The 25979-nt window shown below is 43.8% G+C and overlaps 1 protein-coding gene across 1 annotated transcript in view; it reads left to right on the forward strand.

Moving 5' to 3' along the window:
- The window catches only part of LOC119394632 (atrial natriuretic peptide receptor 1), a 165374-nt gene that overhangs the window by 114490 nt on the left and 24905 nt on the right, over window positions 1-25979 (forward strand). The window contains exons 8-19 of the mRNA XM_037661950.2: window positions 4550-4679; window positions 6311-6382; window positions 6464-6541; window positions 6793-6897; window positions 8443-8514; window positions 10313-10478; window positions 16078-16236; window positions 17539-17707; window positions 19158-19307; window positions 20152-20275; window positions 22700-22768; window positions 24291-24465. Coding sequence (XP_037517878.1) covers window positions 4550-4679; window positions 6311-6382; window positions 6464-6541; window positions 6793-6897; window positions 8443-8514; window positions 10313-10478; window positions 16078-16236; window positions 17539-17707; window positions 19158-19307; window positions 20152-20275; window positions 22700-22768; window positions 24291-24465 — 1469 coding nt within the window. The remainder of the gene's footprint in view (window positions 1-4549; window positions 4680-6310; window positions 6383-6463; window positions 6542-6792; window positions 6898-8442; window positions 8515-10312; window positions 10479-16077; window positions 16237-17538; window positions 17708-19157; window positions 19308-20151; window positions 20276-22699; window positions 22769-24290; window positions 24466-25979) is intronic.

Below are 25979 nucleotides of genomic sequence, written 5' to 3' on the forward strand. Positions count from 1 at the left end.
TGCTATTCCAGCGCTATGGCATTGTTCACTACTTTGCCCTACTCTTCTGTTTAAGCGTGACCTTATACCACTCGTATGATAAAATAATATAACTGATGGGGTTTAACGTCCCAACACCATGATATGATTATGAGGGACGCCGCAGGGGAGGGCTCCGAAAATTTCGATCCCCTAAGGTTCCTGAACCTGAACCTAAATCGAAGCACACGGGCCTCAAGTATTTTTGCCCTAATCGAAAATGCGGCCGCCGCTGCCGGGATTCGATCCCGCGGCCTTCGGGTGAGCAGTCGAGCACCATAACTATTAGACCACCGTGGCGGGTCGTGTGATAATGTGGCGAAGCAGGACTGGAAAAAGTGGTTAAGAATTGGTTTTCAGAAATGTGATCGCAGTTGTGATTATGAAGCATGCCATGTGAAGGACTGCGGAATAATTCTAGCCACCTGCAGTTCTTTAAGGTGCACCTGAATTTCATGTTTGCCAATATTGCAGCCGCCGTGACCTGGAATGGAACTCGCCGTCTCTATAGCTTAGCAGCTCATCGCCTTAGTTGCTAAAGTATAACGGCTTTTTCTTCTGTTAGGCATTAAATACGACGTACTATAGAAACTATAGAATGAAATATACTGCTTGGGCATATTAAAGCGAATAGGCATAGAAGGTCACCCGTGCTACCGAAGTAATATGTATAACACCTCGGGAAACTTGGGAAAAACATGAACAACTCGCACGAGTTCTTTCCCAATGGCGCCTGTAGTTGTTTTTTACTCCTACCATAGGAAACTAAAACCTAACGTACGTTGCTTAACCGCAGCGCATGAATACGCTACGCCTGTCAACTTCGTCACGTTTTCAACCGACTAGTTTCCTCACGAACACGACGCGACGCGCCTTGGAGGGACAAGACACGCCAAATGTATGCGTGGCGTAGCTGGTAGCTATATAGTTGGCGATGCAAAAGGGACGCCATCGGAAATCCGACAGGCGACGTTTTTCCCGCACGCGCGCATAATCGCACCTGGCAGGTGGTAATGCGGACAGAGTATACGACCGACAGCCACTGCGAGCGTCGTGGGTTAACTCGCAAGGACTGCCTTTTAGAACGCTCCGATGGGAAAACTTTGACACGCTTGGAGAAGCTCCGTAGAAATCGATTTTTTATATGTATGCGTTCATTTTTTTATCATCTCCACGCAGATACAACGCGTTTGTCATGTGCGGGAAACAACAGAAAGTTGGAGTGAGGCATTGGAGCTTCCATGCCTTTCTGCTGCGCAACGAAATGCCAGCTCAGATAAAAGAACCTGTCACGTACAATCGCACCGCAACAAAAATGCAATACGAAGTTTACTCTACTGCATTCTTTATCATAGAAATGTAGAGGCAGATGACGCTGGATAAAAGAAACCCGATGAATGATAATGCGACTGATGGCAACGCAGAGCCGAATGTATCACATGGATTCGTGCAAGGCTTTGAAAACATATCTTGAAATATGAGATGACAATGGTATATTACTATAATTCGAGTCTCATTCAAGCTACTAAAGGTAACCATTGCCACACGAGAGCAAGTCGTGGAACATCTGGTGATAGCCTTTTATAACCTTGTGTGCCGGCTTGAATAAAATAACTAATGTTCCACGGCTGCACCATAATAAACTGCAATACGACGTAGTCAATTTTTAAGTGCAAATGTTTTGATCACGAATAACACAGGAAAGGAAAAACCTCGCCAACGCTAATGTAAATTGACGACAAGGTGCATCCGAATGCAAGGCAAGGATCTGTGGAGTACTGTAGATAGATAACTTTTTTTAAATCAAAACCTGCGATTACCATTATTAAAGTTTAGGCATGGACAGTCGCAACTGTTGAGCCTTGCTGCATCAGAATTCGCTGCACCATCCGCTACGTCGCGCCATGCAACACAATGTGACAATTTTCTGTGAGGAAACCCGCACTCTAAGCAAAAAAAAAAAAGGGGGGGGGGGGTATGTGTTACTCTTTTCGGAGATTCCTGACTTGCCACTTGTAGGACTCTTTTTAAAGAGACAGACTTTAACTCTCTTTTAGGCCCCACGACTCTTCGACGAGACTATAATGATCTAAGAGAGTTCACCCAAGACAGTTCATCTCCTAATGATCTCCAAGAGAGATCTCCTAAGAGAGTTTATCCAAAAGAGAGTCATATACGTGACAAGTCAGTACTCAGGAAAATGAGTCAAAGGACTCTCTTTTTATATAGTGTGGCTTTTTGGCTTATCCGTTTGCAATAGCGCGGTCCAGTGACTAGGTCCTTTTCTGTCGCACTTGTCAAAGTGTAGTCGCTTGGCTTCTAGAGAAATAACCAATAAGAAGTGACTCGTGCGCTGCCGTTGGACGCTCAGGGCCTCCCGCTTACTACCGAGTCTGCGCGTGCCCTTTGCACGCCGTCCAAGAAATACGTTCTTAGCCATTCGTGTCCTCAGGAGATACAGCGTTATACAACTACGTGTATAGCAGTGATGTAGTCGCTGGCATACCTAAACTCGACTACGTGAACCCTACAGTTTTGCTACCACTCGTTTAGTAAAAATAAAGAAGCAAGCACATGGGAGGCCAAAAGACACATGCCGCTCAAATGGGAAAACTGGAAGAAGCACACGCTAAATTCAAAAGGGACTTCCTGGACAAACATTTAGGATTTAGTTAAAGGGTGTGTGTTCGGCTAAGGTTCGAAATTCTTTGTGACCTCTGTGTCGTGTGCTAAACAGCCTCGGTGATATCCACCTTCATAGAAGAGAATGACTCCTTAAATTTTTATTACTCCTAATACTACTACCGCTACCAGTAATAATAATAACTTTAATAAGCTTGAGCGTGTGTAAATTGGAAAGTGAGAAAAAGCATGCGGAGAACGGCAAGAACCGAGGAGAAAGTAAACCATAAACCCCGGAAGTGACAGCCACCCATACCCAGCTGAGAGACATTTAAAGCATTGTGAAAGCTTACGGATTTTCACACAACTCTTTGAGTTTATATTACTATAGACAGGAATTTTATCAGCCATCGCTACCGGGAAACTTCAGGCGGAAGGCGCTGTTTCTACGTTTGTCAGCTCTGAATGCTTTCCCACTGAGTGTTTAGTATGTTAATCTAATTTTTATTACAGTAATAAAGTAATGAGATTGATTACAAATTCATGAAAGAGGCGTCCAGCCACGCGTGCATTCCATTAGCATTCCAACGCAATCTGGAACATTTGGATTTAGTTTTGTCTCATCGTGCGATTAGGGGCGGTTGAGCGAGTTTCATGACTGTGCGCTGAACTGTGCGCATTCGAGGCCGGTAAGCATGAAAGAGCACTGCTCGTATTTTTTTTTCAAAGCGTATATCATGCTACTGTTCTTTTTCGCTGCAGAGCACAGACGGAAAGGATACTAATGAAAGCCCGTTAAATAGTTATATTGAGCTTGAATGTGGATTCCTGTTCTGCACGGCACGAACTTCCAAGATACGAAATGATAAAGCCATTTCTCTTTTTGCTGTCGTTTTTAAATGCCATGGAGCAGATTCTTAACTGCAAGCTGGAATTTTACCTCGTACTCAACTATGGATCGCAGCATGGGAATCGTTCGTGAATTACAACATCATTTTTACGTCATGATTTAGGATAACTGGAAAAAGAAAACTGGTTATCACGCGGCCGATCTTTACGTTCAGGACAAGGAAACGTGTATATCAGTTCTGCAATCTGCAGAAGTGGTTAACGTCGTACATGAGGTCGCGAGAAAAATCCTCCGCCACCGATATGCATTTAAGCAACCCGACCTAATTTGAAAGCACCTCTGTAAGAAAGAACTTGATCTGTGACGCTTTCCTTTAGTGAAGCAACAAATCCGACGTTGGAAAATAATAGAGTGTGCACGTTCAAATTTCAATACAAATTTAAGTCAAATTTTTGTCCAAACAGAGTGGGGCGCAGACGATTTTTTTTTGTTTGCGCAAGAGCTTTTGATGGAGGATATGCTTGAATGGAGATTTAAACCCGTCTTCTTATATCTGTAGCTTAATCTATTGAAGTACTGGGACTAAGTACGTGAGTCTCTGTGCATATGCGTCTTTATATAGTTTTTTTTATTGTGTGTGTGCGTGTGCGTGTTCTACTCTGTTCGCGTTCAATCGCGCTGTTCAAACTTAGCGACGACAATTATTATGCGTGACAAGAGGAATGGTTGGCTCCACACATGAGCACCAGCCTCTCCTACAATACACTTAATAAAAAAAAAAAAGCTAGACTTAGACCGAAGTAATAATAGCGTTTTATATGAACTTATAAGAAGAATCCTTCTAAAGTTCCTCACGATGAGATTTTCAAAAAAAAAAATCTGAATCACAAACGCCATTGACATGCAGGAAAAGAATATATTAATGGTTGTGTTAGCGAAGTGGTAGTTGGCCTAAAGACAGTTGTTTCAGAAGTACGCTGCGCAGCCCTCCGCTGATTGCGCGTTCCTCTTGCTCTGAAATCGTGCCCGCTCTTGATCGTGCACTCCACACACGCGCAGGCACTTCAAGCTGGAAGCAGAGTTGGCCTCGATGACATGGAAAATCCGCTGGGACGAGATCTCGAGCTCACCGCCGGGCCACTTCAAGAAATTCGGTTCCCGAATGAGCCTGACGAGAGCCAGCCTCGCTGTGAGTCCTTCAAGAGCAGTGGGCTAACATGCTCGACCCTCTTTGAAATACTCGTCTCACGGGGGTCACCAACTAGCGTTTTGTACTAACCGGCCATATTACTTTGAAATTACAGTTCCAGAACTTTAGCTATAACAGTTTGCTAGTTCTCGCTAATATGGATCACCAGCCTGAAAAGGCACCGGGGGATGGTTGCCCGGATGTCACAAAGAGGTCAAGTGGTTCTCAGTGAATATGCACGGATTCTCTGTCGTAGGTGCATTGGCTGCTTGAATCACTCGTCTTTCAACGCGAAAGTATCAAAAGCACACATTCAATGGTGAAATACAAACAATACTATCCTCAAGGACTCATTGGAAGACGCAAAACGACTTCGACGTACTAGGCCACCACATACACAGGTAGTCATTAGCGAACTTCTTGTAACGTTAAGAGCAGTTTCTATATGAGGAAACGGGAATAAACTGATATGCCTTTCCTTTGATATCCGTGAGCATGTCATGAGTGCAAGACATTTTTATTGCAGTTTGTCTGGGACTTCAGCTTCCTCGGCTAACGGCTCTGAAAGAGCATTCGGCTTTTTGTTCGCGCTAAATTTTTGTGCCTTGCCACGCCAAAAATCTTGCATTCAATACTGATACAGAACGAATGAGTCGGGAGATCAAAAATGACATACCATAGGTGAAAAAAAAGGAAGAAAAAAGCTGTATATACGTTTTTATGGTGTATTGAGGTCACCTTGGTGTTGATTCCCTTCACGCGTTGTGTGCTATGCATGGCAAATATCCCATGGCGTTGATGCAAATTTACTTGCTGTGTATTTTTTGTTCCATGTTTCTGTTGCCAATTCTTTGACATCATATATTCTTAAATATGTTTGGGGTACTACAAGTCGAACTCGGTGGACATTATTGTCGAACGAGCAAATTTATTCTTGTTGAACGTCGTCGGAACCAAATTTCTGTCTTTTCTGAAGAACATGTGTAGTGTCTAGGAATATTACCATATCAATACCAATAAATTACTCCCTCGGCATTCTACAGTTTGTTGTGATTATTGTATGTTTTATATGCCATAACAAACATATAATAAGGAAGAGCGGTTACCTCCCCCCCCCCCCTCCCATTTTTCGTTGATGTCTTGTAATGAACCAAGTTACTTGAAACTGTAACGACTTCCCTTCCAGTGTGTGCTAGTGTTTTGTTCATTGACTGTAATGTATTTTGCTCTAACCGTATATCGTTGTGTATTCAAGCACATACTAATTACCGAATATAGCAGTTTTGGAACCATTTAGCCTAGCATGGACATTTAAATGGCTGTAAGGTAACATTTAAACGGCGCCTGTGCTTTCAAAAGCCGCACAAACAACCAAGTACAGCCTGCATCTAGTGACAAAAGCAAATTTGGCCGAACAACAAAAAAAATATAAAGATTTGTTTTACACAGCGACACCAACAATCATGCCCAAGGACCTGAACTTCTTATTCACTGCATGACAGTGCATAAATTCTAATGTACACTGATTTGCTTTACATAGCACAAGTGTACAGGCTCTTCTTTCACTGCATTGTTGGAAATAGGGTAAAAAGATAAACTTCCATATTACATGGTATGACTTGGTTTTCCAGAGTTCGAATTCATCAGATGCTATTTTCTTCGGCGGTCGGCGCCAAGTTTTTATTGGAACTGGTTTCTACAAGGTGCGTAAACTATCTTTAAACTGCGTACTGTGAGGTCATAGTTGGCTTGCTGTTTTCATGCTTTCGCTAAATTCTACCCAGGGCCAAGTTGTTGCGATACGACCTTTCAACAAGTTGAAGTTAGAGATCACACGATCGCTGCTAATGGAGCTGAAAAACGTAAGTATCTATTGCTTTACATTCCAGCCGTAAGAATCAAGCGACTTGGAATCTTACAGCGAAAATTACCACCCATGAGATAATAGCACTATACTATAGAGGAAAGCCTATGCGGCTTTCTAAAAAAAAAAAGAAATCCCCTCAGTTTAGAACAAAATTCTCTTCGTCAAATCCCGGTCCAACACCTTTTCGGCCTTGAACTTTCGCTGAAAATGTTACGCGACTCATTAAGGTGTTATTTCGAATTTCAGATGAAAGACCTGCAGCACGATCATATTGTGCGTTTTCTGGGAATATGCGAAGAACCTCCGCACTGCTGCCTGGTCACTGAATACTGTCCAAGAGGAAGTTTACAGGTAGGTGCTTTTTAACTGCAAAACAATTGAGACTTGCAACTATAAGGTTTTCTTGCAGTTTCATGAAACGTAACACGCTTCATTCGAACAACACGAGAAATTATTACTTTAAAGCTGAGTGGTACAAAACGTTGCTTTCTGATATTTTAACTGAACGTGTTTTGAAATCCCGTATGAGATCCTACCATGCCAAATATCCCCGGCGGCTACACTGTTGAAATTTATATCAAGTCGGTACGTTGGAGTTTGATGTGTTTGATGTGTGTATTGAGGAAGGAGAACTTGCAGCGGGCGCGCCAAGCTTGCGCTGCTCCTCCTCTACTGCGAGACGTCACTCATGTGCGAGTCAAACAATTTGATGCCTTGATTCCCTGAGTGAATAACAAGAACAGTGACACGTACCAATAAAACCCTGGTAGTGCCGAATTTTCCTGTTCGGGAAAATACCCAGTGCCACCATATGCAGCGACACTACGTAGACGAAAGCCAGTTGACATTGAGAGACGTGGGCTCGATACCGGCCGCGGCGGTCGCATTTCGATGGAGCTGAAATGCTAGAGGCCCATGTACTGTGCGATTTCAGTGACGGTAAAGAACGCCAGGTGGTCGAAGTTATCGGGAGCCCTCCGATACGGCGTTTCTCATAGCTTGTAGGATGTTAAATCCCAAGAAGCAACCACCCCGCCAGTTCGCTCTGTATATAGACTGCTGCAAGCAGTCGAGCCCCACAAGCAGGCGCTGCATACCTTCTCTTGAAAAACGCAACAGAGGCACTTCCGGGCATCGCAACAAGCCATCGCATCAAGGCATCTACCACGTGAGGCCTCCTCGTTCGCGATAAATAGCTCCCCCCCCCACCCCAAAAAAAAAGCAATGCTTTTATTCCAAATTATCGTGTCTTGCACGCCAAGAATAGGGTTCGTATAGGAAGGGCGGAGGTTTGATTTTCTCGCTGGCAAAACATTGTGCTTCTTTAAAAATATTACTGCATTAGTAAATTATTGCCCTTGTTTTAACCGGCTGAAGAAGCCCTGGTTATGCTTTAGAACGTGAAAGTGTCAGCGTCGACCTTGGCTCTTGCAGTAATGACGCTGGAACGTTAGTGAGGGCGCCAAAACCAATCGTGGACGCGGCTACCCCTATGTGATTGACCGCACAGGTACACGGGCCGACCTCTGGCATTAAAGACTGAGAAGCCTGCCATTGTATCCTGGCCCAAATTACTAATGCAAGGTCTGCTATCGCGCGTTATAGCGCAGGCAAAGGTGCTACCCAGAGACCTAGGTTGCCTGCTCACCAAGACAAATCAACATAAAGACTTAGTGCCTTATAAAATTATCTCAAGAAACGACGCATCTTGAAAACAGTGCTGTGCCTCCCAGAAACCGGAAGCTCAATCTTTTTGCACATATCTTTGAACTAAAATTTACGTAGATGTTGTCGTATGAAGGGCTCAGAGCAAGATTACACAATTTTTTAGCTTGGTACACCCCTACACGTGAAAATGTCCAGACTGTTTGCCACACCCTTTGCTTGCATTTGCAGGATATTCTTGAAAACGATGAGATCAAGCTCGATTGGATGTTTCGCTATTCACTCATGCACGACATCGTAAAGGTAAGCGAATTGTTCAGAAGATATGTAGTAACTAGAGGTGGGAAAAGGCACAGGATAAATGGGTAACAGCTCCACGCAAAGCGTTGTTAATCACGCAATGGTGATCTCAAATTGAGAACCTTTTTAAAACACTGCATAATAAGGTATGTATATATCAGTGCTCCATGAAACATTGGCACAACTATATGATTGAAAGTTGATGGCGTAAGGAATGAATAAAAACATATTATGATTCCTACACTGTAATGGAACTCGCTGTCAGATGAGAAGTCGTGTAATAATATTGCACAGATATATAATTGCCTGTCGACTTGGCTGTTGGCTGACGATAGTTTTCTTTAATATGACGGCTGTTATCGTCAAGCGCCAAGTTGTCCGATTTTGAAATATTACTACTCTTTCACTGCTCCTCCTGACAGGAAAATAGCAAGCTTGTTGATAACTGAAAGCTCTTGCAGCAATACGTCACGGACACTTCATACAGCGCCTTCAAAAGGCGGTATCCGTTACTCCGTAATTCAACTTTGGCGAACTAATAAATAAAGCGCCAAAATAAGGCAGTGGTTCACTCATGTGAAAATTGATAATTTAGTTTAGCGCAAATTACTGTGGACGACGTTAACCTTCAAGCTCACAACAAGACGAGGACGGTGAATAACACGTGAGATACGCGGGTGCTGTCGGCCATTTGTATCACGGACGATGTTAGCGGACGATGTTAGCGGACGATGTTAGCGGACGATGTTAGCGGACGATGTTAGCGGACGATGTTAACGTGCACCCGTAAATGTTTAAAATATTCTGCCTTGTGTTGGACAACCTTATTGTGGAGCACGTGCGTATATAATTGAAAGAGCCATTGTAGTGCTCAGCTGTGAGGTTATTCGGTACCTCTTCAGCATCAAGCGGTGAAACGTACAAAAGACAGCAAAGACTGGCGCAGTCCTGCGTCTGGTGTCTCGCCTTTGCCTCAGCTTGCCTTGCACTTATTGCTACTTACCCCGCGAAAACACGAAAACATTAAGTTAAACTCGATCTGTACTCGTTCTGACTTCTTTAATGTCGTCAATCTTTTGGAGCACTGTGTTTCGAAAATTTTGGTTTATGTTGATAGTGATTTTCAGAATGGAACTTCATGATATAGATTATCTACTGTGCAACAATTCAGGAGGACGAAAGCAACAATCAGAAGTTATGGTGGCAGAGTGCAAAATAGCGATAGAAACAACGTTTAAAAACAGAAAACGTGACCCCGCCGGAATATTAATTTGAACGGAAAAAAAGTAACAAAAGAAGACTATACTATCAATCAGAATATCTGAATAAACTTTCATGAAAACGATCGGGAGAAGATGAAACAGCAAAAAAAAAATAACAAGGAGAAGTGCCCAGGAAATGGATTTCCAAACGCACTCCATCACTCTCACTTTTTCTATAAACAAAGTTTTCTTATCCTCTTGCAGTACCCGTAAACAACAAAACTTTCTGCCCATGAAAAAACACAGTCGCTTTCGGGCTTGCTCCTAGTGTGCTCCGAAGGACGGAGCACACTATGTACATACAGTAGACAAATGCATGCCAAAATAATATGACAGTCTTTCCATCGCGGAACTGCGTTTGTCTCGCGCTGCAGGGCGCCATTCACGACCAGAAAACGATCCGCAATATTTTAAAAAGCCCTGGTTTTTTTTTTTCCTTTCTGAAAATCACTGTTTATGACGAGGCACTGCTGTGAAAACAGCAGTCGTTTCCATCAGCATGGCGCCGTATTTTATTATTTGCTTTCATAATTTTTCAGGGCATGGCATACTTGCACAACAGCGTCATCCACAGCCACGGAAATCTGAAGTCCTCGAACTGCGTGGTCGACAGCCGGTTCGTGTTAAAGATCACCGACTTCGGTCTACACACCCTCCGTTCTTCCGACTCCAACGAGAACCACGACTCTTACGCATTCTGGAGACGTACGTAGTCTTGCTTTGATATTAAGAACGAATCGGGAATAATCACAGCCGCAGTACAGGCTAAGATGAAAACTTAATGTTCAATGTTGCTGTTTATATGATTGTCTGCCTAAGCACGTTTTAACTACAGTCTGTGTTTACAATACGCGACTTATTTTCGGTTGTAGCTTGTAATCACACTTTGTTCTTAAACATTATTATTTTTATTTGTCCAAAGAAGACAGAAGTTTAGGGGAACAGGGAGGCTTGAAGAGATCAAAAACGAATCTCTGAAAAGAGATGCCACAGTTTGTCGCTCTAACAATACACACCCAAGAACAACTCAGTTGATGAACTACTTCACTTAATGAAATTGTCGCACTTGTAGATGTAAAGGAAAATAATATTTTATCGCATGTCTAATTGGTCGAATTCTCTATATTATTGTTACCACAGAAAACATGCTTTCAAAGCAGCATGAAAGCACAGGACAATTGGAATAATTATGTTATGAACGTGTTTTGAAGCTTCATAGAGGCCTTGCTTAACTTCAGTCAAATCGTTGGCCCAGTTTCGAAACGTCACGTATACAGTAAAAGAAAATTTCGTTATACATCCGACTGCAACGCAACGCTACAAATGTAGTCCGTAAAACCATAAACCCACGCTGGTCTCCGTTTCAAAACTGCCGCAGCAGAAGCTCTTAGCCAGCTTAACTATACGTTCGTTATGAACGCGCTTAATTAGCTCCTGACATCCTGAAACAAGTTTAAACACCCTGCAGCATTTTTCTACATGGTCTGATTCATTCCTGTCCCGAAGCTCCGGTTTTATGCATTTTCGCGAATTTAACGGCCATGCGCTTGAGACATCAAGGGTAATTACTCCGTGGAAGCGGAAATGGAAGCAAAACCACGCCCCACGAACTTCGTTATTGGTGCAATACAGGTGGATACTACCGGTCTCAGCGCGACTCATTAAACTGCGCAGGAATCATTTAAGTTAAAGGATATAACGCGTTTTTTAAACTGCAGCAGCAATTTCGATCCGCCGTAATGCACAGGACGACGTTAAACTTTGCCCTACACTTTTTCTTTTTTTCAGCAGCGGGTGAGCAGAGGTGCATACGTTGGAGAATGTTACACCTAATGAAGGATAATATGCACGAAACTTTTGCCTGTAGCATTTTTCACGCTACAATATTTGCCGATAACACCTTGCAATTTCTCTACATAATCTTTCCCTAAAAAACATCGTGTTACGACGGCAAAATATACGGCGCGAAGCGTTAGTCGATCTTTTAGTGATTACATTACAACAGGAAACACTGCAGAGATAGACTTATAAATTGCATGGTCTACTTAGTTCTAATAGTCGGCTCACACATTCAACTTAACATCCCAAGTGATCAATTACGGTTCTATAGGTCGGTGAAAATTGCGAAAACATCATTGCCTCTGCAGAAGCAACGAGAACTTTTCCTGCAAACATTACTTCATTAAAAAACGGGGTAAGAAGCCAAGTCACACAGCCCTTATTTTGTCTTACTGACGGCATAAAAATTCTCCGACTGTTGCATTTCGAGGCGCTGGCCAAAGCGTGATTAGGGATACATGAACAGCAAGACGAACATCGTAAAACAGGAAACGGTGTCAGACAGAGAGGCGTTCTGCGAAGTAGAAAGGTGCTATGTCGAAAATGCTAATGAGATACAGCTACGCTAATTGGTATTATCGTGAGACTAACGATAACTAAACATGTTACAGCGCGAAACGACATGCAGTGCATGTTTAACGCGACATCAACCAGCCCAGCTTCCGGGATTGCACTGCCGTGCAGTACTTTACGACACTTTAACGTGTTTTGAAGTTTGTAGACCACAAGTACACTTTTTTTAGTAGAATGTAATGTTGGGCGACCTGGTATATAATTTGGAGAAAAGGAGCGCAGAAAAAACGGGGAACATAAAAGAAGAAGCGACAACATGAGCGCTAACTGACAAATGACAGTTTTTTAACGCAACGAGAACACGTAAAAAGCCCTTGTTTCTTTCTTTCTATGCACTGTCGCATAATTTACTGAAAGGACATGACTCGGTTCTTGTTAATTTTTTTAACACGCTTTTGCGCTCTTTTCGCTTCACTTGTGAATAAAGCAGCGCAGTTTATAAACATGATGCAATAGCGCAAGAACCCTAAAGTTAAAAAAAAAAATCACTTCTTTGTTTGATTGATTTCTTTCACTTTCGAGTTTTAGCGCTACTAATTCATGCTTAGCAGCAACAACTCGCCCAGGAAGAAGTCATCCGGAACCAGCAGGTGTTAGTCAGTCGTAGCGCCTGATATATTTGAAATCCTTGTGCTGCACGTTCTCTTTCGTAGCTTTTTTTATTGTATATGGTTTAGGAGATGTTATAGCGCCTTTACATAGCGCCAGCTACTCCTTTTCACCGATAATAGGATACTCTTTTGTGGTTATTTTTTTCAAATGAAACTTTCCGATATTAATAAAAAAAAGGCGGTTTTTGCATGAACTGGATTCCCATGATTCTAGGTTACGCCTAATGAAACTTAATTAGGACGGTGTTTGCCGTGTCGCGGCTATTGAAATTGCGTCTGTACCGCTTATATCGGGGAAAAGTTGCGTTAGGACTTTCCCTAAGAACATCTAGCTTGCAATGAAACGTGGAACATGGAGCAGATATAATGCGAAGTTAGACAGCCAAAGCGCTGCGCTTAGAAAGCAAAGAAGCAATTTTCAACACGGGCGGGCGTTTAGCACCGAGCAACAGGCAGCTCCCAAGGGAGAGGAGCGTATTGCGTTCAGGATGGACGTTGAGCTAGTGCGCTTTCGCAACTCACCAAGGCAGCGCGGTTATACAAGACGGATTGCTGTGTCTGGCGCATGCAAATAATACGCCGCCGTCGGGCACTACAGGATAAAAACTCAAACAGAAAGCGTGATGCATAAGTGGATTGCTATAAAGATAAATAGCAATGAAGCAAGCAAACAGCGTCCAATAAGTGCTAAAGGAAATATAAAAAAAAGAACTGTGCGGAAAAAGTTTGTCACGTACATCACCAAAGTTAAAGTTGTTCCATTTGCGTCATTGACAGTCGGCTGCTTGATAAAAAAACGAACGCTGGTGATGACATCTTCGTGTATCTGCTCATTTGCATGCAGATGTAATAAACATAATTTACCAAGATCGCACGAAGGTATGAACTATTTACTTTACCTTCACCCAGAGTTGTCGCATAGTTTTGAGCTCCTTCCTCCTAAGTGATCCTTTGCACTGCTATGGGGAGCAATTGCAGAGAATAAACGCGGCTGTTAGAAACTCGTCTTGAGACAAATCCCTTTGTCGAAGCGTTAGCTCAGCGACATTTCTTGTTCGCTGATTTCTGATCATATCAAACATTCTTCCCCTGAACAGCTGTCTCATTTTGATCATGGCAACTTTGGGGGTTCGTCAATACCTGGCATGGTTAGGTGAACTGACAGTGCATAGTGTAGGACAGACGGAAATGCCAGTGCCTATGCCGTTGATTCCACCTACCCGTCTTATGCGCCCTTGCTCCACTTAATTATCGCAATGTGCGATCCGTAACCTGAATTCTCTGGGGGTTAAGCAGAGGTAAGTAGAGTGGGGATACGCTTAACATAGCACTGCGAAGGCACGCAGACACCTAAATGTCTATGGACACTTCTCTTTCATAGACAATTGCTAGTGTCTATGACAGCTGCAGCTATAGACATCTGCAATAGACAGCTGCAAGTGCCTGTGCACAATTACGAGTGGCTTGTTTCTTATACGTGGCTACAACACATTCCGCACTTTGGCTGGTCAGTGTATAGCATGGCTTCACCTGATAGGAACACTGTCACTGCCTGCGAAGAAGATATTGGATGAGGGAAAGCGGGGAGATTGACGAGGATTGCCGAAACGGCAACACACACCTTTCACGTTTGTTTCACGCGTACCTAGACGTTAACGTCGGCAGAGTGGCCCTGAGAGGAGTGCCGCTACCAGGCTATAGCGTGTTGCAATTTATGCCGAACGCGATAGTAATACATTATGACGCTTTTTTCCCTTACTCTTTTTCCGTCGTCTCAGAATGATCAATTTGCTATCGGAAAACAGGGCTGGGAATGTACCTGCTAATCAAATTCCCCTTGCCACAGCGAGATAATTCTACTACAAAGACAAATAAGTGTACGCCGGAGTTTGCCCAACAAGAAACGGAAGCAAACACGACCTTGCATTACGGCACGGGTATCACCGTTACTCCGTAAAAGTATAGTAAAAGGCGGCAAATATAACGCTATAAAGAAAAAGTAAGATGCATAGGACGAACGGAAGTGGAACATGCAGCGAGCAAATGGCCGTATATCCGACGGGGTATGGGAAAAGCGCGTACTCGGTCTTGTCCCAATGCGCGTTCCCTTTGCCAACCGAGGCTCATTTGTTTTGCCCTCGACGTGGATCGACGCAGCAGGTCTGAGACGGAGCGCCGCCTAGCGTTAGATTATCCGTGTGAGCTCTGTACAAATACAGACCACTTCCTCGGTAAGCCCCTAGCAATGGCGCCAAGCTTCGGAGGCATTATCGGGCGCGGGAAACGGATACGTCTTTGTATCGCGCATTTGGTAATGCATCCGCGAAAAACGCAAGGTTTCCCGCTAACATCGCTCGGCACAGCAAACTCGGGAAAGTTCCCGCGTAGCACTAAAGCATCTCCTTCTCCCTCCACCTCTTTTCATTCGGAATCAGCGATGGTGCCCGAGTCTTTATATGTGGGATTTGCCGAGAAGCGGTGTAATTTTTTTGTTGCGTTCACCTTTCGCGATCGCAACTAAACTGGGTTGCTGCGTTCATTCTACACTCGAACTAAGCTGAGATGCAGATTGCAATATTTATTTTTAGCTTTATCGAGAACATAAGTTCGTAATGGCGCATAAAGGAGAGTAAGATACCCGTACGAGAACTGCCGCCGCACAATCAAATCCTCGCTATGATTGCGATAAGCTTGGTGCACCAATAGGATGGTAGTATTAATATCTATGTAACCACTTCTATAACGTCTGTGACAACTGGACATGATCTACACCTGCTTTGACTTTTTAGTGGACCAGCGACGATCAGGCTCAATATGCGTAAAGAAGCGTGACTGAAACGGGGAGCACCTGACATTCACTTATCAAGTTGACACAGACATTTATCTAGTTTTCACATATATTTCACAGGTATATCAAGTTTTCGCAGTTATTTCGTTTATGCAGGGCTGCACGTTTTTGAACGATTCACATTTAACAGTGGCCTACTAAAGGAAATACACTTTTGACATCTGTGCTGTAACGCTGTCGTAGCGCCATGTCATTTCGACGTAAAATGAAGAAAAAGAACGATGTTTCTTTTTTACCTCAGCTACTGTTCCTCAAAATTTCATCTCGCATAATTGAAACTGCTTTGAAAGAATACCTTGCTAGGATAAATCGATTTCGCTCATATCACGACTTTCAGTTTAAACGTATTGTTTCTTTGTAAACTTTCTAGGAAATTACAACCGCCGCCGCTGTTAGCTCTGCCTACATCAATTTATTGTTATTTCTCACACAGGCATGCTGTGGACCGCACCCGAGCTGCAGCGACGGTGCGAACAGCTGGCCGCTGGAACTCAGAAAGGAGACGTCTACTCATTCGCCATCATCGCGCATGAGATCGTGCTCCGGCAGGGGCCTTTCTACCTGGGTCCCTCTGTTCAACTCTGCCCGAAAGGTAGTATGACGCTAAATTTGGTCCCTGTCGCCCAAAAAAGCTCTCGTAATAGAACACTTCAAATGATACAGATTCAGTCAATCCTGTTTGAGGGAATATTAGTGAAAGCGATCGGTGTATGACGAAAAACAGTTGGGAGGAAGTGGTGTTGTGGATACGGCCATTGATATCCGTTTTTATTGTGCCTGCGGGGCAAGAAAAAATTCGCTTACGTTCTGAAGAAAAAAAAAGGAAACTTGGCACTAGTTTGCACGAAGGGGCATTATTTGCTCCTGCTGGAAATACTATGTGCGGTCAAAAGCAGTGTCAGCACAAAAGCAAACGTCTCTTCTACAACAACATATAAACTGTCTGATATAGATACTCTGGGTGAGGGAGGGCCATTTATATTTAGTCATCTACATTTAATTGTTTTTATGTTTGGAGAATTTGGAAGAAGCATGTGACATTCAGTGTAAAAAGCTACGAAGAAAATTAGTTTAAGCTCCGTTGCTACTGATGTTCGTATCATGTATAGAGCGTATACACGTTCTGAGAAATCAGTGACAGAATGGTCTAGTTCTAACGCCATATTTCCACTTTAATTGGTCACTATGACCGGAACTCGTGTGTTATGCCGTTTTCTGACGTGCGCTGTCTAATATGCATCGTGTTCGCGAAGCTAAATAAAACATTTAGTGAATTGAACGCCTTACACAGGACGCCCAAATAGACATAAATACTCACACCAACAAATAAAACGAGCAAAAAAAAAGAACCTGAAAAAAAAACAGCATTTAACCATGGCACAACCCTGGGCCCCATGTTTTCAAAACGTGCAGTTGACGAATTCTTGGCTCTTTGACGGAACATTGCTGATTCTTATTGTGGTTCGGCAAGCACAACCACTTGATAACCTTTAGGAAAATGGATTTTCGGTAACTTCTGTAAGCCAAGCAGCTCACTGAAAAGCAAGCTTTGACTTAACGTAACGCTTTGAACAATTGCTTCGCGCATGAGCTGCCTGCAGGCAAGCGCTATGTAATAATTTCTACGCGCTGATTTTGTCCCTTTCCTATCAAGCACTTCACACCAGCCGATCCTGGCGATAGCTTACAGAATGAGTAATTCATGGGCAACTGAGAAAGGGCAATAAGGAACATCGTAAAAAAATATATACTACAATATCCCATGTACAGTGCACACACACACATCATTTCTAGGTGCAAAAATCAGTGTTGCCTTTTTCAGTGGTGCAAAAAAAGATGAGAAGTTGCCATAACCTTACTTTTTTTGTTCTTTTTTTCGATATTCCTCTCGCAGAGATTGTGGCAAACGTGCAGTTGGGTCACAAAGTTCCGTTCCGTCCGCTCCTTGAAGAGGATTGCTGCAGCGAGGAGCTGGCTCAGATGATCAGGAAGTGCTGGGCCGAAGACCCGGCAGAACGACCGGATTTTCATACGCTTAAACCTCTGATTCGAAGGCTCAACAAGTAAGCGGTGGTCACGCAGTTCTCCGTAACGAAGCAGTACCATAAACATGTCTCGCGGCGAACGCAGTTTCTTATATTTAGCGAGGGTGGCGATGCGGGCCCGTTGTATTGCGATACTTGTCTGCACTGAGCGCCAAAAAAAAAAAAAGGAGGAAAGAGATAAAAGCGGCAGTGTGTTTACGTTCCTCCTATTGTCCCTGTACTTTCTGCATGCTCAACCCCTGCAAACTATTATTCTGGAATCTATAGCCGTACACTTTGTTTAGTTTAACTAGAAAGCTCTTTGAGAATATCCGTCGATGCAAATGATGCGCTTCCCGCTTATGATTCGTAATGTCTTACGTGCCGCCCCGCGAGCATTCATTCTCTCATTTGTAGAATAAGAGAGAAATGCGATTTGTTAGGGTATTTACCGCAGTGCGAAACGAAATGCAAGCGCAGGCCATTTGCTGGACTTTTATAAAGTGCGATGTTCCGTATCCTCCACACGGTGGCACGTAATAAGGGATTCGGAATCGTATCCAGGAACGAACGGTGCTATCGCACGGAAACACCCGAAGCGAAAACCGCACGTGAACATCCCGGTGCAAAGGGAAACTCAGGAAGTGAAACTCTGCACCTGTCGCGACATTTGAGGGCGAATGCATTTGCGTGATCGCCGCAGGGATAATACGACATGGTCGATACCGATCGTTTTGGGCGCATAATTGCAAAAAAAAAAGAAACACGTTCTGGAGTTCCGGTGCGCGCCTTCCTGCTTATTTTATTCTCTTCCGAAGGGTCCCACGCGATTCTCCGCTCGACGAAAGAAAAGCGTGCCTAGTAAAATGACACTGTTGGAGATGCTGGGTCGTTTTCAAAATGCGGCAACTACGCATCGATAGATATGCGTTGCTCTCACAATGTACGTTGGCTTTAGACGAGTTTGGATTGTCGATCATTGCTCTTGCGAAAAAACAAATATATCGTGCTAGCGGTGAGAGGCAAGCTATGAACGTTTGACAGGGATCATCAGGCTCTGATGCATCGGATATACCATGATTATAAACACGAAAAAAAATACGAAAGGAAGTTCAAATAGTGTAAATTTCGATTACTATTGCTGCATCTTGTAGAATGTAACTGTAGAATTCTCGCAACTGTAGATTGAGAAAAATGACAGTGAAAAGAAGCAAATGGGTCACAGAGGTGTTCCGCAAAACGAATCAACAATAATTCTTCAAAAGCTCACATCACACTCCTCCAGCCATTTATTGAACACGTGAAAGACAGGCTTCTGGAAAATGCTTAGAAATGCGCGCGCTAGTTTTTACTTTAAATGAAAAGCAAGAAACCTGAGTTTCATTTGGGTAAACGTTAATCTTGTTCTTTCATAACTCATAGAACGTACAATGTATCGCTGTTCTTAATTCTCGATTTAATTAGCAATTTTTTTTAATTTCTGATTTAGAGAGAGGCAAGGAGTAAACATCCTGGACAATCTTCTATCACGAATGGAACAGTACGCCAACAATTTGGAAAAATTAGTTGAGGAGCGTACCGCAAGCTATCTCGAAGAGAAGCGAAAAGCCGAAGACCTTTTGTATCAGCTTTTACCTCGGTAAGTTTTGAAGCACGTTGCAGCTCGCCTAAGTGCACCTTTTTGTGTCCCGATTACGGGAACCGTACGTCGCACTTTGGTGCTTTGTACTATTGCAGTGGCTTAATAACACTGTGATGCAACTGTAAAGATACAATCTAAATAGTCCCTGTTGGTGTTCTTGCTCGCGCGTTGCATGTTCATTTTCTGCAGCACTCTGGAAGACACAAATGCATGTGGTTGAATGTCACTTTTTTTACATTCCTAGCAATTTGTGAGATGTATCCGGTCTAACTGCACAGTACATGTTGCTAGCGAATTTTGGAACAGGCAGAAACATGTTAATTCAGGGTTGCCTGCCGAAGCAGAGGAACTGTTCAGCTTCTTCTCGTGTATTGTGGTCCCTAAATTTTTGACGTCGACTGCACAACGTGACAAGCTCAACTGTAGGGCTGATTGTTGAGATAAAGCAGTTTTTTACTAACAATTTCGACGCCTTATCAGGGATGTTGAACACAAATTGTGTTCAGCATAGAAGGAAGCGCATAGAAGGAAAGAATTTTGAGTGAGAGAGAAAACAAATGTATTTATACAAGGTAAGATGACTTTATTATGATGAAATGACCTAATTGAGGAACAGAAGTAAATAAATACTTTTAAGTCGTAACACATGTTGCATACGAAAGCGATAACTAGTTTGGGCAACACGTGCGAAGCTGCAGAGATGGTCCCGTATAGAATTCCAGGACACCGAAGCTTATCAGTCATGACGGAGTGTCAGTTGAGAATAAATTGAGTACGACATTTTCACGGATTCATGGAAGCTCGAGTGTTTGCATTATCTTACTGCCATAATTTGTTGCAGGTCTGTGGCTAGTCAACTCATCAAAGGACAATCTGTGACAGCAGAGTCGTATGATAACGTGACGATATACTTCAGTGACATCGTGGGTTTCACCTCCTTATCAGCACAGAGCACGCCAATGCAGGTGAAGTTTTGCTTTGGGTAAAATTTTTTTGATCACGTTGCTAGAACGTTTCTTTCATACCCGACAGAGGCTGCCAAATATTGCACCTATAGAGAAAAAAATGACGTTGTGGTTGCGAACTAGTACTGTGAGCCAGTGTGTTGTAATATTCGAATAACCACTAGCTCGATAGCAATATATTCTCAGCATTACCGAAATAAAGAATGTAATGTCTAGTACTAGTATGGCTCAATTAGGAATTCGTAAACGTGTAGGAATCGTAGTTACGCAACTGCAATATCATTACCAGCGATAAAGTTCGGGTTATTTCACCAGCGAATTCCACATTCACTGTTAGTTTAGCTCAATTCTAGTCTGAAAGTGTAAAGGTTATTGAAAAAAATGGAAGACAACAATCGATGTGCTACTTTCGTCGAGAATATTAGATCAACTGTAGGACACAGCGGACACGATTGAGAGGGCATCATTATAGTATTATGACTTCTGGCGAAACTGTGCACATAGTATTTGTACGAACGGCAAAAGACATAAGATTACAACCCAGTTACAGCGCCACTTAACTTTTGCAGTAGTAGTACTCTGTGGCGCAGAGGAGGTACCAGTGGCTCAATAGGCCGAGATCTTTCTAACGCGTGGTACACGTGACCATGCTACATGACGAAGCACGTAACACAAACTACTACGTATATCGTATAAGTCCTCAAATAAAACCTTAGCCTGCGGTTCCTGTAAACCTCTTATGCGAGTAATTTGGTAGAAACGAATGCGCTGATAACCCTGTCTATAGGTCTGCTTTCAATTATACGAGGAATCGGGATTACTTAAAGGGGTCATGAACCACTTTTCTAAGTGATGATCTAATGACCTCAGTATCGGAGTTTACTGCCTCCCGAATCGATTGCCGGAAAAATTTCTCGAATTCGCAAGAATGAGCGGAATTACGGGGTTTGGCACACGCTGTCAGCGCTTTCTCTCTTTTCTCGTGCCGACGAGCCCACTGGAAGCTACACAGGAAAGGATGGCGCGGGGGAAAGAAGTTACGTCAGCGCGCGTCATGAAACGCGACCGCTCTCCCGCTGTGATTCGCGTGCGCGAGTGCGGCTACTGCGTACTGAGGAGTGCGGCGCCGGCAAGTGGCGGCACTCCGTGGCAAGAAGCGCATCTGATACGACCGCCGCTCTCGATTTAAGTCGGCTATCGGCCAATGAGGTTCCTATGTCTTTTGCGACGTGGAGATGCAGATTGCGACGTCAACGGGCAGACGCCCCCGCCCACCGACGAGAGTGAGAACCGGCCTCTGTTTGAAAAGAGGGCGCCTGAGAAAACAGCAAGTTCACGTTCCGCTTGGAGTCTTTACGCGGCGCGCACGACTGTAATATTTGGCTGAGCAGTTCATAGCCGTGTGAGCTTTCCGCAGGATGTGTTTTTTCAACAAGCCCAAGGGGTGCTTCATGACCCTTTTAAAACATTAGCAGAACGAAATTTCGTGCGCGCTGAAGTCCAGGGCTGCTTGGAAAAGTATGAGCGGAGATGTTCTATGTAGCGAACCCAGTAATGAGGACAGTCTTTGGCCAGCGAAAAAATGTGACAACATTGAGTCCTAATAGCAAAGAAACACAACCAAACAAAGGAATACAAAAACAGTGCATATCAGAGTGGTTACTTCAATCAAAGCTTGTTTGCACGAACACTAAGGAAATGTATAGGTAGCACCATGAATGCACACATTATTCGTGTAAACTAAACAACTTCGTTTATTACATTATAGCGAAAACAGATTAACACATTTTTCCTCTTGGCACATTATGATCACTGATTTCATGAGCCAACTCTTTTGCACGGAAGGGCTCACTCGAACATGACGAAAGATGTGGTCGCTTTGACTCAGATGCGTCATGTTCTTGCGGATGAGAATAGCGTACACTGTGACAAAATGTTGTATAGTATATTTCCAAACAATCTCAAATAAAAAAAAAAATCACAGTACCAGAATGAAGGCGAGCGTTATATCTCTGTTGACGTCGGAGCACCGAGACTGAGGACACAAAGACAATATATCAGACTAATGCCGCGCTGTAAGCGAGTGTAAGCTATAATCGATAACCCGGCGCAGCAAACTTTCCGAAATAAATAAATCTGTACGGAACGACAAAAAAAAAAAAAAAACGCGCCGCAACTCACTTTTTTTTTTTGCGGAGCTACCGTGGATATTTGCTGCGCTGAGCACCCTTTGATGTACCGACAGCCGCCGAGTTCTTATTGGATGGGACAGGAAACTAAATCGTCACCGACCGTTATTGCTTTTCGTCGCGTCGGTCAGATGAGCGGCGGAAATGTATTGAGAAATGCGGGTGGTCCACCGCGACAGTTCGCCGACGTTTTTCTCTGCCCTTTTTTTTTCTTTTCTTTTTCTTCCATGGGCAGGTGGTCGATCTGCTAAACGACCTTTACACTTGCTTCGACTCGATCATCGAAAACTACGATGTTTACAAGGTAAGCCTCTGCGAATCTATATGTCGTCATGCTGCTGTGGCGTTTATATTAAAATCGTACTCAATTTTTTATCAGAGCGATTGGCCCGTGCTTTGGTTTTTTTAGCGGTACAGGCTCGAGTAAGAAGCGGCCGCTAAAAAAAAGGGACCTCCACTCGGCGTCTATATGACTAGCTTCGCGTTACTGCCGCATTTACGAAGTGGCATTTTAGGCGTGCTTTCACTATGCCCTTAAGGACCGAATACGCGCGACGTGCTTACTGAGCACAGAGATGCTAATGCATTTGCAAATCTCCCCTGCTATGCGCAGTTTTGTTTACGCCGCCATGCACGAGTTATTACAGGTGTAAGTTAGAGTTTACTTCGTCTAAATCGGCAATGTGCTTCTCAAAAGGCAGATATGCAAACCACACAAGTTATACGTTTAGACAGCTGGTACTTGTCTTGGTAATAGGCCTATAAGCCAGTATAGTATTACTAGGTGTAAGCGATCAGTACTAAGCCAGTTCCCCTACTAATTAAAAGTTTCAACGCACCAACGTTGGTGCGCGTATCGATGCATTAAAACTTACTCCACGAGCAGAATAGGTTGATTAAACTATGGAAACGTTTTTGTTTTCGCTGCACTTCTTTAGCGAAAGGAGAACAAAGTTTGCCGTAATGGCGTGCGTATATAAAAGAAAAGTAAGCCTAATTGATCCAAAGGCTTCTCCTGCAACCATTTTTATGTCTTTTTTGCACAGAGTAAAATATTGTGTTATAATGCTCAATATGCACATCAGTTTCACTTCTCTTAACTCCTACTTGGCTGCGGCATTTTATTTCAGCTTGACAGTGTGTGTGCACACCCTAATATACTAGTACATATGGACATGGAAGCAGACAGTTAGAAACGCAATACGCAATAAATGTTCTATACACAACGCTATCGTACGTCATACTGGCTGGCCAACTTTTTCACAGGTAAACGTATCTTCTTCAAAAGGCGCTTTTGTCATCCTTTGCAGTTTCCCCTCTTGCAGGTGAAAGGATCGATAAACGTCCCCTTTATGAGGAGGTGGTGATCCATGAGCCACCATGCTGTATGTTTCATTCTGCCAAATGCCTTGCCTGCCTGAATAAATATTTTTCTAAAGAAAAAAATCTTATATATTAATAGTTTTACTTCTTTGTGGCGATCCTCTCGAGCGTACACGTCAAGGACGAGAAAGAGCCTTTGACAAACATAGGTTCGCCTATCAAAACGTCGGTGAGCCAGCCTGAGGCGCCGTTACAGGGCGAGCGGTTTATTTGAAAAGCAGCGCCCAGACGACGGCAACACAAGACAAAGAACACCACAGGACAATGCTCCGGAATAACTGGTTCCTTCGGACAAAGGTTCCTTTACCGGGCGTTAATTGCTGACATTCCAGTTCGTTACGAATACTCGTCTCTTTGGCCATATAAGCGTCACCGTCAGATTCTTCGACACGTGCACTGGTTGTCTCTGTGGCGTCCTATAACGTGCCGCGCTCTCATCACAGGTGGAGACCATCGGAGACGCCTACATGGTGGCATCGGGCCTGCCCGTGCGCAATGGTATGCTGCACGCTCGAGAGATTGCTCGCATGTCCCTGGCCCTTCTGCGAACAGTGCGTTCCTTCAGCATCCGCCATCGGCCGCAGGAACAGCTCAAGCTGCGCATCGGCATTCACACAGGTGAGCGCGCCTTCCATCTCGTCCGCTTCCCTTCTCCGCTAGGGGAACAAGCTTAGCAGCGGCTCCGCCAGTGTTCATTAGAAGATAGCTCGCTGTAGGCGCTTAGCACGTGCCTATTAGACGCTTCCGCATCCGCGCATTCCGTGCCGAGCACGCGAGCGCACCTCAAATAGGATCGGTCCAGCTCCCTGTTGTATAAACGCGCTTGCTCTCCACGGGATTAGGCGGGCCCGTTTTCCCGGACACCGCGTACGCGTGTAGACCAACTTCACCCCGAGTGAATTCTCGGGGATATTGTTGTTCGTGACATTGTAACTCCGCAAGCAACTCAGAAGCGGGAAAATCATTTACGGAAGCGGTGAAAGACGTTTACATGGCAGCGCGTGTAAAACTTGAAGGATGTCATTCGGCCCTAAATGGAAACCCAAATGTAGGAGCCGACGGACGGAAACACAATGTGTGGATAGGTTGAATGAGGAGCAACAGAGCCCCAAAACAGGCTGGCCGAATTTTCGATAGGCGGACCTAGCTTTGTCAAAGATAAGTCCCCGTATCGAAGTAATTATTATAGTTTGATTTGAATACGCAAACATACTAGAACACACAAGGAATTTGGGAACAGGCTGGCAACTGCCACCCAGTGGGGCACAATGCCTACCTACTCCTTAAAAAAGGCTAGATATAGGGGAAGGAAGCTTGGAGGAAAGGAAGAAAAAACAGGAAAAAGGCACCTATTCCTGCATATTAAACCTATCGGCAATAAATGAAAAGAACACCGGTGAACCAGAAATCTCCTCGTTTCAAAACTGCCGTGGTAACCAAATCGCGCAAACGAAGAAAGGGCTTGCTTTTAAGCCATACCGTGGGCCATCAAAGAATACTGTCTTAAAGCTCGATCCAAAGCGCGAACAGAACTATAAGTGCAAGAACAGGTGAGCTCCTTTTGTCGAGGCGGAGGTTTAAGGAAGGATGGAGGTAACGTAAAGGGTGCTTTTAAAAGCTCTACTTCGCCTGCAGCTCGCAATCCAATTTTACGTCGACTCTGTCCCTAATGCTTACCGTCGTACTTCGCCAAACACTATAACGCAGGGGATTTCGCCTCGTCGAACGACTGCTGCACAGCTCTGCTCCCTCAGTGCATTATTACCGAGAGAAATTGAAGCGCAGAGGTTCTGGGGAGCATCGTAGTGCTTAGCGAATTCACGTGTTCATCGTAATGACGGCGCTTTCGTAATGTCTAGGCCCGTATCATTCGGCCTGCGCAGACGCAATAGACACTCATTCTCCAGTGAGAGAGAGTCCGCATGCACAAATTCTGCGTGATTCGTCCAAAAGGACTGACCAATGAATGTCATCGATATCTATGACGCCATTTGATGAAACATTATTGATAATGAATTACATGTTATTACTGATAAAGAATAATACCAATTAATTTATTGGCAATTATGTGAACGAGTTACATAACGAGGCTTGAAATCATGTTGGTGCCCACACTCACGCAGAGACAAAAA

The sequence above is a fragment of the Rhipicephalus sanguineus genome, chromosome 5 (genome assembly GCF_013339695.2).
Source record: "Rhipicephalus sanguineus isolate Rsan-2018 chromosome 5, BIME_Rsan_1.4, whole genome shotgun sequence".
In the NCBI taxonomy this organism is placed as follows: domain Eukaryota; kingdom Metazoa; phylum Arthropoda; class Arachnida; order Ixodida; family Ixodidae; genus Rhipicephalus; species Rhipicephalus sanguineus.